The sequence below is a fragment of the Dunckerocampus dactyliophorus genome, chromosome 17, assembly GCF_027744805.1.
Source record: "Dunckerocampus dactyliophorus isolate RoL2022-P2 chromosome 17, RoL_Ddac_1.1, whole genome shotgun sequence".
NCBI classification, from domain to species: Eukaryota; Metazoa; Chordata; class Actinopteri; order Syngnathiformes; family Syngnathidae; genus Dunckerocampus; species Dunckerocampus dactyliophorus.
Window position 1 is genome coordinate 4,814,419 of NC_072835.1, and position 15,606 is coordinate 4,830,024.

General features: G+C 42.5%; 1 protein-coding gene across 2 annotated transcripts; it reads left to right on the top strand.

Annotated features, from left to right (window-relative positions):
* Positions 1–27: 27 nt before the first annotated feature.
* pitpnb (phosphatidylinositol transfer protein, beta) lies at positions 28–14,130 on the top strand. 2 transcript variants are annotated; one of them, XM_054757535.1, is made up of 12 exons: positions 53–97; positions 1,108–1,138; positions 1,998–2,143; positions 2,223–2,314; positions 5,229–5,236; positions 5,494–5,568; positions 5,772–5,855; positions 11,820–11,897; positions 11,989–12,093; positions 12,164–12,286; positions 12,437–12,521; positions 13,996–14,130. In XM_054757535.1, the coding sequence occupies exons 1-11, from the start codon at positions 72–74 to the stop codon at positions 12,482–12,484; spliced, it is 816 nt and encodes a 271-aa protein (XP_054613510.1). In that variant the 5' UTR covers positions 53–71; the 3' UTR covers positions 12,485–12,521; positions 13,996–14,130. The 2 variants fall into 2 exon arrangements, with proteins under 2 accessions (XP_054613509.1, XP_054613510.1); XM_054757534.1 differs by lacking the exon at positions 12,437–12,521 and having other exon boundaries at positions 28–97.
* The last annotated feature ends 1,476 nt before the right edge of the window (positions 14,131–15,606 follow it).

Below are 15,606 nucleotides of genomic sequence, written 5' to 3' on the forward strand. Positions count from 1 at the left end.
AGGAGGGCGGGGTCAACATGTTGATCGTGCTCAGTGGTGTTGCCAAACACTGCGCAGGCGCAGACCGGCGGATGAAGATGGTGCTCATCAAGGAATAGTGAGTCTGACGTGTTTCTATAAATTATCTTTTTGGCGCTTTTCGTGGCGTATTTTCATCCAATTCAGGTGTTATTACAAAGCACGAAATACGCATCGTATTTTAATAAGTGTCGCTGGCTGGATTTCCCTGTTCGTAGTCCACAAAAGGATAGCTTTAGAGCGGGGTGTATAACGGGACACCGGTCTTTCTAAGGCGTTGCTAGTGGAAGCTGGCTGGCTAGCTAGCAGGGTGGATAATTAGCCTCGTAATGAATAGTAAAATAAAAAGACACACTTCACATTTAGTATGTTTAACTAACACCGCTGCTTGCAAGTGGTCTTCCATTAGGTGTAGCTAGCCAGTTAGTGTCCTGTTATAGCCACAAAGTGTCGTAATGTTAAGCTTTGAGTGACAGATTAAGGTTCCGTCGGATTTAGCCGTAATGCTAACAAGCTAAGTTAGCTGTAGCAGCCGCCTTGCCGCTAGTAGGACACTTCCCTAGCTCGACACAGGCTTTTCGCAATAGCTGACAATGTTATTAACGCACGAAAGTTTAGGCCTGGAGCCCGAAGCCGTAAAGAAATGTTGACGCTGTGGAAGAAAGACGTACGCCTTTGCTGCTATAATGCCCGGACTAGCGTGACACTTAATTGGGCTGTTAATAATACCAACTGTTAGCATGCTGGACCAGGTCATCTTTAATTAAGCACGACGACGAAGCGTTCAAACTGACATTTTGGTTGATTATCCCTGTTGTCGCCATGGTTTGTGTCACGAGTTCAAATAACTGCTTTTTAACACTACATATTGCTTATAGAGAAATGTAAAGCAGATTCTACATGTTACTGTCACTTCTGTACTGTAATTTTAAAAAGTGTCATACAGAGATTGCTAGTCTTTTTGCTACCTCCTGGCCCCAAGTAAACATATTTTAATGCAGCCCATACAAATAATAATCACTGCCATGTAAAGAGCATCTTCTCATCATGTCATCTGCCCCCACTCCCCTCTTGTTTTCCCTACTCTAGCCGTGTGGTGTTGCCCATTTCAGTTGAAGAGGTGAGTACTTAACCAGTTTTTGTATCGGGGGCTTTTTGGTGTGACTTATGCGGCGTTCCATGAAAACCTGGAGATTTTAAGTGATGTATTCTCTACATCTCCGCTGTCCTAAAAGCAGCAACGAGTAATAATCAACATGACATTTACGTGTTTTTAACCCCCCCCCCCCTCTTTTTTTTTTTTTTTTTTTAACTCCCTGCCACCGCCCATCCCAAACAGATCACATGCTAAGTGTTCCCTCAAGATGTATAGCCTGAAGCAGTGTGGGCTTAACAAGCTTTAATTGTCACACTGAGCTTGTTTTGGTAGCGTGAGAGCATGAATAGGAGCCCAGCAAGGTGGGATTTTTTCCCCCAAAAAACCATCAAGGCAAGAGCTTTATCAACTGGGTTGCCTAAATTGAAATTGGTGTGATCAATTTGAGCAAAGATGCACTCTTGTAGAAAGTTGTTCAAGCTGCTAAGGAGGGTATGGATTTTTTGTCGCTATATATTTAGCGAGTATTCAGACACTTCCAGGTGCTAGCGACTTTTTCGGGACTTTTTGGAGACTTTGACATGCATGGAAGCACGCATTGCTCTTCTCAGCAGGGCTGTGGGTCCCTCTTCCATCTAAAAGCTCTCACAGGCGGCTCCGTCCTGTTTGTGACATTTAAAAAAAACAGACAGAAGAAAGTTCATTTGTATTTTTCCACATATTTTTACAGCATCCATTGCAATTATGTGCACATGTATCATCGCAAATTATGCAAATCACATAATGATGTCATGTAGACCCCTACCACCAAGACTTAATCCCTGAGTCTTTTTGAGCTTTTTATGGATGCACGTTGATTGCGTCTCGCTTGTCTTCCTGCCAGTACCAAGTGGGCCAGCTATACTCAGTGGCCGAGGCCAGCAAGAACGAGACGGGCGGGGGTGAAGGCATCGAGGTGCTGAAGAACGAACCCTACGAGAAGGATGGCGAGAAGGGACAGTACACACACAAAATCTACCACTTAAAGAGGCGAGTGTCTCTGCTCACTTTGACACAACTGAATGAAAGGGTTTATACTCACTGGACTCTTACTTGTTGCCCCCGACAGTAAAGTCCCAGGATACGTGAAGATGATAGCGCCAGAGGGAGCGTTTGTTTTTCACGAAAAGGCCTGGAATGCCTACCCCTACTGTCGCACCAGTGAGTTCTGCTGCAGTCAAACTGTCACACGCGCGCACACGCACACACACACACATACACACAAACACACACACACACACACACACACAGAGTTCATACGATGGCGTCGGGATGTAACCATATAAAAAATTAATGTCACGATTGAGACCAAAATTATCATGGTTATCATTATTATCACCGTATTGTGATAATATGTTTTTAAAAAGTACTGATACACACAACCCACACTAAAGTCTAACAAAGTTTTATTTAAAAAAAAAACAAAAAAAACATACAACACACACAATATACTTTCATTGGCCAAGCACAACATTGCCAACTGCGCTTGTGCACCCTCTTCTGAGTGCTCGCCGCTGAAAGGGCTTGAAAGGGCACGTGATCGCACAATGCATTGTGGGCGGCGGGCGCCACTTTTGAGAGCAAGAGCTTTTGTTTACATCAGAGTTTGTGCTTTGAGAGAGATGCAACGGAATTAATGGCTGCTTCTCCAGGAAACAAGCTGTGTCGCTGGTCCATGAGTCTATCAAAGTACGGTTATCAGTCATGGTTTTAGGATTATTTTAATTTGAAACGGTAATACTAACCATCAGGGGCTTTATCGTGGTTAATCATGAATACCAGTAATCGTTAGATCCCTACAATGCCGCTTGCTGATCTGAGCGCTCATCTGCTGAGAGCAAACTTTTTCCACAGGGGGCCGGATACTGAAAAATATAATGCGGGAGCCACTTTTACATTTTGTAAACCAAGATCGATATGCAAGGCTGTTTATGTTTCAAGAAGAAGAAAAAACGGCCTACATCTCAGCTTAGTGTTATTGGTGACAAAGCATATTATTAGTATGAACGAACGTTTTCTTCTTGCGTTGCATTTTTTTGCATTTTGCGTTGCATTTTTTTGCTTGCTTTTCCATTTTTGCTGTGTTTATTTTATTTTTGCAAATATTTCAACTTGTACATTTTTTGCTGTTACACACGCACACACACAATTATTTTATTATTGCAATTATGTAACTTTTACCCAATCTAATTTTCCTAAAATTGCAACTTTATTCATTGTTTGGATTGTTTCTCATAATATCTCATAATATTTTTTTAAATTCTATGTTTTAGTCTTTAATATTTCAACTTTATGCTTTTTTTTTTTTTTAGTATTATGACCTTGTTCTCGTAATATTGCTGCTCCCCCCCCCCTGGGGGCCTATAAATGGCCCCCAGGCCACAGTTTGGACAGCCCTGGCTTACATCGTGCATGGCGCTGGTTTTATCTTTGAAGTTTTGTCGGTGTATTTCTTTCAAATTTAGGTCAGATAATGATTATGATGCGGTTTCACTGTACTGTTAATACAATATCTATAAAGCAGTGTTTCCCATGCTTTCATTTATTTGTGGGACCCTACTCTTATATAAAGGCCTAACACATATAAAGGCCTAACGCAAAGGCCCATGCGATCTGTATATAATTTTTTTCATGTCAGTATGAACACTACAATTCAGATTTTTTTTAAATGCGACTCAGGCCTCATGCGTGTGTAGATATAAATCCGATATGTATCCGATCTACTGCAGTTGAACGGTCGGTCGTATATGTCCGACCTATACTTCATTGAAAGGCGTAGTTTTGGAACACTTTTTTTGGATAAAGGTACTCACTGATGTAGGTTGTTCCTGTCATCTGAAAATTATTTTGAAAAAGTGTCAGTGAAGGGGCTCCACCACTCCTGCCACCCACACACTCCTCGGAACAGACGTCCCCACAAGTCCCCCACGAACTGCCATAGCCAAAATTCCTGCCCTCTTTGTTCGTAATCTCCCATGCAGAATCATTTGGTTCAGAAATTCTTGACTCCTGTTGCACAAAATTCTTGAAACTGCCCCCAACGCGTTTAAGAGCGCACACTAGTGATGTGCGATACTATACCAGTCCATTCTCAAATCAAAATATTGATATTTTTGATACCTCATTTTTGTCCTCTGTTTTTTGTGTTGCTTTATATTAGCTTGGCTATATTGTAAATCATCCAGCTACCTCAATATGCTTCAGGGTTTCAAATGAATCAATGAATTATACTATGATCGCTTGTATTTTTGTATGCCATAATCTAACACAGCTTTTTAAAATTTACCAGACACATTAGCTGTGTTTGCACAAAGTGTCAGTATCGGATCATTATCGCTGATAACAGCCTGAATTTTACCCAGTTTCTTATCAGAAATGAAATCAGTGGCACCACTGCAACAATCTTTACTTCGTAAACACATGGAAAAGCATTTGACGTCCTGCTTTTGGTGCATGCACGTCCCGGACACTTTGCGTTCACATTAACAAGTTGCATTTTTTTGGTAATGTAAATGACCACAGAAAATCAGATTTTAACAAAAAATCCGAACTTGGGAATCATACCCTGTAGTGTGAATGTAGTGTTAGTTTGTCTTCTATTTGGGGGCTTTATTAAGCTGAAGCAGACTCTCATAGTACATAACTGTGGTGCGTTGAAGGATTGCCGAACAAAGTGTGAAATCTTAATGCTTGAAGAAAAACATTATCAATGAAACAAAGACAAACATGTAAAAATGGTGGGCTTCCTAACACAGACGGACATGACGGCACGTGTCTCTCTTCTCAACGACCAGGGGGTGCTGCTGTGGGCTCCCGCCCCCCCATCCCAAAGCACTCACAGGTGGCTCAGTATTTGTAAACATATTTGTTTCGTGTTTTTTTTTTTTTTTTTTACTTTTTACGTCACCCCCTGCAGCACCCCACCGCCACAAATTGATCGCACTCCTGCAGAAAACACTGAAGAATTTTTTTGTGAAGACGTGTGCTTTGAAAAGTGTTTATGATGAATGACGCTAACATGAGTTGTCTCTTATGTTTGCTTTCCTCCCTCCTGCCTGCTTGCTGGCCGCCGCAGTTGTGACGGTGAGTTTCAGTCTTCTCTGTGCACCACGCATGTTCATGATAGCGCCGTCTGCCTTCCGGCGAGTGTTAGTGCAGGCTCACAGTGTTTGGAAGCAGAAAGGCTGCTATCTAAACGTCTGATTGGTTTATTGGATTTAGCGCTGAGCGCAGGCCTCCATTCATGGTGCGCACACTAAATCACTTGGCTGGGATCATCTGCACCTGTCAGCGCTGATTTGGGAATAATAACTCACCCGTGCTCCTCTCCTGCTTCTCAGAATGAATACATGAAAGATGACTTCATGATTAAGATCGAGACGTGGCACAAGCCTGATATGGGAACAGTGGAAAACGTAAGTGTGACTTTTTTGTCGGAACACTGACAATTTCCAGAGTCACCACTGGAGCCTACATTTTCCATAATTCATCACTAAAAGCTCTCTTGTTGCCCCCCCTTTGCCTGGCTGTACTGTTTTATGTCTTTATGCTGGAGCTCCAAAATGTCACAAACGAATTCCTTTACTGTCTCATGGATGTACTACTCTCCTGCATGCAGGTGCACGACCTGGATGAGCAGACGTGGAGGAGTGTGGAGGTGGTTCCCATAGATATCGCAAACAAAGATGAAGTGGCGCCAAGTGTAAGTCCTAAACCTCTTTAAAAAAAAAAGTTCAAACCTTTTTTGTTTGTCGTTGCCGAATGTCAAGGATGATCCTGCAACACCTGCAGTCATCAATGTCACGTGACGCTGCAGAAGCGCTTATTTGTGTCTCTTGTGGCTTTCAAGATGCACAGCGAGACTGACTTACACACACTTTCACCCTATCCTCTAGTCTCCTACCTACCATCTAAGCTTGCTTACTAGGCCTGTCACGATAATCAATAAATTGATGAACCGCATGATTAATAAAAAAATAACAAGGTGATTTTGCTGGCCGCGATAAATTGGCATGTGCATGCGTGTTTGTCGTGAGGAGTAGCGAGCAAGCAAACGCAAAAGTGTGAGTCTCCTGAGGGGGCTACCAGCGAATAAGAGAGTTCACAGGCGTACTTAGCAACGGTGCACTGAATTTCGAGTGTCATGACCCACAGACTACAGTGATTTGAAGCCATAGTCATGTGAAAATATACTACAAACATATTGAATAAACAGAGGAAACAATATGGAATACTTTCTTCATGCCGGTTATAAAACCCCATCTGATGTCAAGTTCAGCCCGTTTGCGCATCGTCATTTTGTGACATGAAAAGGTTTGTGACAAAGACAATGAAATAAATAATACAAAACGCTGGAACTTGCGTTTCAGCTGCCGTGATTCCTGAAGTATAACACCTCGCTGTGCACAAACGCCTTTTGGTGCATCCAAAATATTTACTTTGATCAAACTCCTACAAAACGTTACACCTCATTAAACGTAAACAGCATATTCCACACACAATTGTGTATGCAAATGAGCTGACATCTGCATTGACACACAATGTCAACTTCAGACTATTTCCGGGTTATTTCTCCGTTTTTCTTTTCAATATTCAGACTATAATAAAAGTGACACTTTCAAAACCAGAAATACTGTGAGTGATTATGATTTTTATTTAAGTGCAATTTGCTAAAAGAGACACTTAATTTCATTGGGGTGATTTTGTCTTTTTTGTTGTTACTTATTTTATGTTTTATTTAAAAGCGCTTGACATTCCAATTACAATGTTAAATACTCTTCAGAAATTAAAGTTTGTTTTTGATACGGTGCACTCATTATTATGCCATACTGTATATTTACATTCATGAAAAATATTGTCTTAAAATACTGTAAACAATGATACCGTTTATTGGCAATAATTTGTAGGACAATTGTCGTCCAGCAAATTGTGTTATCGTGACAGGCCTACCTGCAGTCATCAATGTCACGTGATGCTGCAGAAGCGCTTATTTGCGCCCTGTGTGGCTTTGAAGACGCACAGCGAGACTGACTTACACGCACTTCCACTATCCTCCGGCATCCTACCTACCTTCTATGCTCGCTTACTGTGGACCACCAGCACTGAAAGCATCACATCCGTGCTGGTTGAAATGCTACAATGAGGCATGATTGTGGTGACTCCCACTTCTCCCAGTTTCTCACACAAGCTTCTGTACAATAATGACTTAAGTGGATCAGCAGGGAGGCCTGGCCTTAAGCTGAAAGTCCATCTGCTCCAGGTGCTCGCCTCCCACCCCCCACTGACCTGCCGGATTAAAACGGCACCGCACGGCGCTTCGGGGCGGGGGGGTTGTAAGAATACACCCTTATATCTTTCTTCATCTTTCTCTTTTCTTCTTTGAGTCTGCAAGCTTTTAAAAAGCTTGAGTTGAAAGTGCAAAGTCGTCAGTAAGTTTTTGACTTTTGCTGCCGTGAGGTTGATCGTTCATGCAAAGAAGAAAGAAACAGGAAGTGAACCTAAATCGGGACACTTTGGTTTAGACTTGATTGGCTTGAGAGGTCGCAGCAGTTGATGTTCTGGTCATAAGTCAGGTGCTTGCATGCTAATTATATCCTGTCGCCAAACATTGGACATCACAGCCGTGTATTTGTGAAAGGCAGTTTTTGTATAGTCGTCCCTTGCTACATCGCGGTTTTTAAAAAATTAATAATTGGTCGCTGTTTCGCAGTTGACAATGTCCCATTACACTACGTCCCCAACTTACGAACACAATTGGTTCCAGACGACCATTCTTATGTCGAATTGTTCTTAAGTAGGGGAAAAGGTAATATTACCAATGATATAGGTACTACATATACGTGTATACATATACAGTATATGTGTATGTATGTAAATATGAGTTTGGATGCAGTAGTAATATTAAACGAGGATAATGAATGAAAAAACCAATAATAAAAGTGATATAATAATGCGTAATGATAAATGTTATTTACCTTTGAAGAGGAGTGGCCGAGCATACGTCGTTGTGGTGGAGTTGTAGGTGGAGATATTGAAAAAAAGGACAAATGGTCGTCGTCGTTAGACTCTTTTAAAAGAGGTAGTGTTCTGTGGGTGGTGTAGAATTAAGCAGGTCTATTAACTCTTCATAAACTTTAATTACACGCTCTCTCCGGGTTGTATAATTTAGCTTTTCATTTAGCTTTATCTCCCCAGCGTCTAACTCTTCCTCTAATGCTGCCTCTGTTGGTCCCATTAGCAGTGTCACAGTGCCCTCTACGGGTCAAGCATGTACAGTAGCAGTATAAATACTGATTGAGCGACTACAAGGCAAAATAAAATAAAATATAGACCATTCGGCTTGTGTTCGTATCCGCGAGTGTTTGCTAGTTGGGTGTTCGTAAGTTGGGGACCTAGTGTATTCTAAAGGACTGAAAGACAAGTGATATGTAGTATTCTGGCCACTAGACTGTCAGTAATGACACAAAACATTGATGAGACATGACATGACATGACATTATTACAGAATAACAGATTTTGCTGGTTGATAATTGTGGTAAAAATGATCGTCAATAAACGATTTTATCAGCATTTTTTAGACCATTTTTTCATTAATTATATAGCATAATATATGCCTGTGTGTGTGTGTGTGTGTGGCATCACCCCCTCAGCTCACTGTGATCAGCTTTATCTTTGTATTGTTTGTTGTGAGGACTCTTACCTGGCAGCCATAGTTCCTGCTGCGGGGAGTGCCATTTCTTCCCAGGAAAACATAGACGCAGAAGTGGTAGACTTGGGAAGCTCAAAGCCTGGCTGGCACATTATCCCGAGGTGGTGCGGTTCCCACATAATGTTCGGCAGGACTACGAGGATTGTTTTTGCCGCTTAGTCTCTCGGCGCAAGGTGGTCGTGTTCCCCTTTTTCCTCGTCATTACTTTTGAACAAATGCGCTCATCTTGTTCATTCTGTTTAAAACTAGGGTTGTCAAAAATAACGCATTAAAGGTAGTAACTGATTTTCATTCATTAAGTTAAATTTTTTGGTGTAATTAACACCAGAGCAAGCGTGCTCTGTTATGACGGCAGACGGGTCCGTCGCGATAAGCACAATGGAGCGTCCTCACACAGTCACACAGAGCCTGACACTGTTTTATAACTTCATTCTGACCTGAACAAACACAGCAGTACAATTCCAACACCATATAGAGTATGTATCTCCAACTCACACACGTCTCTAGGTCATTCAGTAGTTCTCATTCTCATTACAAGAACTCGAGATGCATTCAGGGACACTCCCAACATCACAAAAACGGCTTCATAATGCGCGCGTGTGTATAAATAAACAGGAAGATGAAGAGAAAACATGAATTGGATATTCTTAGCACTCACTTCGTAACTCCTAAGGAGTTTAATTAGTTTGAAGTGCCGCTACACGGCTGCTAGAGGCAGCGCGTCTGCCAGCTGTGACAGTCCACAAAGCAGCACATTTTGGAGCTTCACTGCGGGGGTCACAGGAGGTGACACCCCAGAGGATCCATATGTTTCTCAGAAAAGACGGTGCATGTAGGACGGGTGGTCAAAACACCACTATGTGACGGGAGGTAGCGGGAATGTAAAAAAAAAAAAAGAAAAAAGGCGGAAATAGGGATAGTCGCGTCCACTTCTAATAGCGGCAAAGGCAGCAATGGTGTTCCCACTGCAAATGATGATGATGATGGCTGTGTTTGCATGAATTGAGGAAGAGTATCACAAGTTTGGTTTGGTTTGGTTTAATTTAATTTGAACATGCATGAAGGTTACCCTGGAATACAGGTCATGAATCATCATTTCACAGTTCCACACAGTTCCAAAGCTTATGTGGATTAGACATTTTGATGAGCTTGTTGGGTATCGTGGAGACGGGGATCTGACAATTTCTGATCCTGGTGATGTCGTCATATGCAAATTAGATGAGTGAATTTAATCCCATCACAAACTTTGGGTCATTTTGATGATTTTTTCACTGACAGTATGCCTTTATCTCTAACCATTTTCAAGCTACAACCGTTTGAAACAGTGATATCAAAACTGAATATTGTCTTGGGGTTCATTCAGATGTACAATTGCTTCATTTAAGTATGCTGGAAATTACACTGAAAAAATTTAATTGACCTTAAATTACATGATGTCTTTGAACACAACCCCTCATTGCTCATCATAACATGGTTTTAAGTGTGATTCAAATGTTCTACTACTATTAAAGACACTAGTGTTCGACAAATAGAATTTTTTTTTGGTGGTATCTTTTAGCTTGACATATTCAGTTCATTTGGAGCTGTTAATACATACAAATATATATTATCCTGCCCTGTCATTGATCTTCATTAAATACAGTAAAAAAAAATTATATTTCACACATAGTTGTGAATGGTGATTAATCATGATTAATAAATTAAACTGTGATAAATCTGATTTAAAAAATTAATCCTTTGACAGCCCTATTTAAAACCGAAATATTCCCACACTGGAGCTGTTGCGTTCGCCTTACAAACCATCGCTTCTGTGCATGCATTCATGTTAGCATATGTTTTCTCAAAAGGCTTGTTTTCTCCAAGGTTTGTTGCTAGCACCCTTGGTCCGCTCACTAGTAGCCCCGCCCCCGCAAAGAGGCTGAATGAGACGACAGGAGCGTTCACTCTCTCCGTTCATTCCACTGTAGAACCGATGCGCACAGACAGCGGAGTGAACCCTCATGTCATCCAGCCTGTGTGGAAAAGCAACGAGCAGTTGAAACGCATACGCATACATACACGTCAATTTGAGGGCTCATAGTTATCAACTTTTTTTTTTTTTTGATCCTTCAATAAATTGATTTATCTATTATCATGGCAGGCCTAATTATTACCTTAAAGGTATAGTTTGGATTTTTTTGACATGATGTTGTACGGCATCCCCATTGTCAGTGTAGTACATAAACAGTGATTTACCCCCACACTTGGTCCCGCGATTTCCGTGACGTGACGAGGAATGTAGTTCCGTTTAGTTGCTGGGGCCATTTAAGTAAAGAGTTTGGCTTTTCAAAACGATATGCGTTCAAAGGAGTAATACATTTGAATCACAAAAATGCCTCCTCGAAAAAATCAGACCTCCCCTCTCTGGAGTATTACTCTTTTGAACCCATTGTTTTGAGAAGCCAAACTCCTTTTGGCGACAAATCTAGCGACTCAACTTTTTCTGGTCTTGTTGGACACTTTTAGAGACTCTAGCATGAAAGCATGCATTGAGAACATTCTAAAGATGTCTGGTAGGATACATTGTGGTCATCTATACAGTCATCGCGCATTCCTAGTATGCTGGTATTTTCATCTAATTTCAGATATTATGGAGTGCATAAACCAGGGGTGTCCAAAGGGCGGCCGGGGGTTATTTGCGGCCCACAGATTGTTTTTTTTATTGGCCTGCTGCACATTGTATAAATAAAATTACCCCCCCCCCCCCCCCCCCCAAAAAAAAAAAAAACAACAAAAATTGGTAAAAATTGAGTAAAAAGTGGAAAGAGAACGAAGAAGCTGGAATGTTGATAGTAATATCTAATATTTAAACAAAGCTTTGTCTTTAAATATTTAGTGCGGCCCTAGGTGGAAAAGGTTTGGACACCCCTGGCATAAACCTTTGGACTGACTGACTGACGATCTTTTGATGCCTTTCAGGACTACAAACAAGAAGAAGATCCTGCACTATTCCAGTCAGCCAAGACAGGAAGAGGGCCTCTCGGCCCCGAGTGGAAGGTACGTGACATGAGCGGCAGTGATTGAGGCTTTTGCTCGCCTTTTCTTACATTTTCTTTTCTTACGTTTTCTTACATTTGGTCCTCCACAGAACGAGCTGAAGACAGACTGTCCGTACATGTGCGCATACAAACTGGTCACGGTCAAGTTCCGATGGTGGGGTCTTCAAACCAAAGTGGAGAACTTCATCCACAGGGTAAGGTGTCTCACGTCCGTGTGGCTCATACGCACAAGGCTGCCGTTGACTGTCGTCCTTCCCTCCCCAGCAAGAAAAGCGCATCTTCACCAACTTCCACCGCCAGCTCTTCTGCTGGGTGGACAGGTGGGTGGGTCTGACCATGGAGGACATCAGGCGTATGGAGGAGGAGACTCAGAAAGAGCTGGAGGAGGTAAAGAACCCCAGAGGATTTGCCACTTTGTCCCACCCCCGTGCTCCACAAAAGACACCACTAGCAGAGTTGTGGACGTTCTCTGCAGGCTCAACAGAGCATGAGCACCACCAACGTGATTTAACCCTTTACTCCTGGATGTCACATTAGATGCGTCAGAAGGGCGACGTGCGAGGCACCTCAGCAACAGACGAGTAGAGGCCGTCGCTGTAGTCAAACACTAGAGGCAGGCTGAGTAAGTCAACCGTGGAGACGCAATCACCTGCATGGACCCGTCACCATGCGCCTCCGCCGTCCGTCCCCCCCCCCCCTCATAATCATCTCAGGCTTTCTTCTTCTTCAACCTCTTTCACTCCTCCATGCTAACACGACACTTGTTTACGTCCCACTGGGACACTTGTGGGATTTATAGCAGAACAAAGGTCACAGTGTTATTTGCTAACACAGGATGTCTGCAGTGCAGCCTGGGGGCCATTTTCAGCCAGCAGCTCTTTTTTTTAAATTTGGTTTTTTTCCCCATAATTAAAAAAATTATAATTTTTAAAGTTAGTTTTATTTATTTAGTTTTACTTTTATAGTTTGTATTATTTATTTTTGGTAAAAAAAATAAGAATTATTACTGAGATGAAAGTTATTAGCTATTATTAGATAATAGCTAGTTATTAGATAATCAAATGTGTAATAATATCATAAGGTGATGATAGTTGATTTCCCGAGTGACAGGTGGCCCTCTGAGGGTAACCGTAACTGCGATGTGGCCCACGGAGAAAACGTTTTTGACACCCATGTTCTGCATGAGAGCATATTGTGAGAACTTTGAATGAGCTGTCCTCTGTTATCATTCTAATTCATTCACTTTCACTCATTTGTTTCTTTTCCAGCTCCTCCACGCTGTTTTCTTTATTTCACCACCTTGTGCTGAAACCGTTCCCCTGCATGTCCCTTGCATGTCGCTAATACTTATTGTTGCCAGCATTTTGAAATTTCATGTTCAATGTTTGCACACAGGACTACAATCTGTGGGTGGTGGGTTGTGGGCGATTGAGGGAATGACGTATTAGTCAAATTTTAATAATTGGTCATTACTCATTTGTAAAAAGTGAGTTAAAAAAAATATATGGAAAGGAAAACAAAAATGGACTTTCTTCTGTTACTACTTTTTGACATTTTTTTTATGCCCTGCTTTACGGGCACCGTCCCGCACATTTTAATAGCTTTCCGTATTTTTAACTTTCATGGGAAAAAAAAATCCTCTTAGGTTCTGTGGAGCAGCACAGCTTCCGGTCCGCTCTGCCGCTCTCTGGTAACCTTGGCATGCTACATCCTGTAGCCCAGTTATTCTCAACTGTTTGGTTGCAGCTCTTTGCCTGGGTCAAAAAAAAAAAAGTGTAATGACTCGATGTCCGTGAATGCACCTCATGTTTTTGTCTGCGTTATTCACTTGCTACACCGCCACGAGGTGTGCGCCTAGGCGGCTCTGTTTCTATTGCGAGCAGTCCATTTTAAATGTAAGATATTTGAGAAGTTTGAAAACCCAGTTGAGAACCTCTGCTGTAGCCTGTGTAAAGCCAGGACTTCAAAATAAAAGTAAACACGGTTGCACCACAGAGTCGCTAAGTTGGCAAAATTAACCATCCTGCTACATTTGTGGCAGTCCAAATTTGTTTTTTGATGTTTTTTTTTTTCCCTTCTTCCTGTCCCTCCCCCAGCTGCGTAAGACGGGTCCCATTCGAGGTACCAGTGCTGCTCATGAGCAGTGAGTCAAATCAACCCAACCCTGTCTTGATGATGTCATCGGAGACACGCCCACCACCACCACCACCACCACCACCACCACTACCACCGCTGGAGGAAGTGGCCGTGACGTCGCCTCCTCTCTTCCTGTCTCACATGATTAATTTGGGGGCAAAGGGGGGCGGGGTTTGACACGATTGGATCCCACTGTACATACCCCTCTCCACCACTCTGCTCAAACAACAACCTGGTTTTGCATAAATGTATATCTACACAGAAAGAAAAACTCTTTGCACAGATGTAATTTGCCTGAAATGTAAATGATAGTCGATTACGTTGGATGGGCATTGTTTGGTTTCAGCTGTGTCAGCAGTGACTCCAATGCCGTTTGAAATTGGTTATAATTAGAAGAATGTGCTTTTTAGACTTAAAGGTCCCCAACAAATCGGTTGACTTAGCAGCTGTCGGACCATTTCTTATGAACTCCCCGTGTATTATATTGTCTATCTGTATCTGTCTTATCTGTATTTGTCCCTCCCCCACCCCGCCTCACCGTCTCCTCTGCCTGGCACGCTGCAGCGTTAACCACCGGGGCCACTTGGCGCTCGCGCATGACACGCTCACTTGCATGCGTTTAGAGCCTCACAGGCAAGACCTGATGCGGGCGGTGCGGTGCGGCGGGAGTGCGTCTTTTACGTCGCCGCCGCTTGCTTGTCTTCGCGTAGCTCCTTCACCGTCTGCTGTGCGAATGATCTTAGAGCGTGGCCCGCATTGTTGTTTTTTTTTTATCACGTATACTTTGATGGGCTTTTAAGAGAAACGACTGCAGTGTGTGTGTGTGTGTGCGCGCACACCCGGATGGTTGCTGCAGCACGGCGGTGTTCACTAACTAAAGACTTTTTTGAGGGTTTTTTCATGTTTGTGTCGAGTTCTAAGTGTACTTTCTCGTCAGCCCGTCGTAGGAACTCGAATGGGCTGCTAGCGTTTTTAACATCTGTGGTTTTATACTGTATTGCATTAATGAAGTACATGATGTATTCACGTGTGTGTGTGTGTGTGTTTATGTTCATTCATGCTTTGGCTGTCTAAACACTGCAGGGCTTTTTTTGTTTTTCAACCTGTTCAAACCTCACACGGCGACATAACGGCATTTTAGGGATATTTGGATCAGCATGCGCGGTATTTTCTCAGCTGCTTCCCAGTTTTGTCTCTTTTTTTTCCGAGTCTGATGAACTTCATCAGACTGGAAGGAAATCCTTTTCATGGCGTCTCTTCCTCAGCGTCTCACTGCACTCAGTTCCACCTCTGACGAGTCAAGTCTGAGTTATTGTGGTGATGATGGCGATGATGGGGGTCACCCTCCAGACTGGACCTGACCTATTTTGTGTGAGTGAGTGTGCGTGTGTGATGCCAGCCAGAGTGTGACTGTGAGGGGAGGAATAGAAGCTTAGACGACAAAATCCCAAATTGTCTGGTTTCTTCTTGATTGTCTTCATGAAGAAGCGCTTTGGAAAGATGGAAGGACTCAAGTTTGTCTCATCATGAAGACAACATTCAGGGGTATCAGTAGTGAATGTACAATTAGT

What these genes read in the sequence shown, in the direction of transcription:
- pitpnb (XM_054757534.1), top strand. Translation starts at nt 72, where the DNA reads ATGAAGATGGTGCTCATCAAGGAATA. An exon ending in TGCCCATTTCAGTTGAAGAG is followed by an intron (nt 1,139 to 1,997) that starts GTGAGTACTTAA and finishes TCTTCCTGCCAG; the next exon opens with TACCAAGTGGGCCAGCTATA. An exon ending in ATATGGGAACAGTGGAAAAC is followed by an intron (nt 5,569 to 5,771) that starts GTAAGTGTGACT and finishes TCCTGCATGCAG; the next exon opens with GTGCACGACCTGGATGAGCA.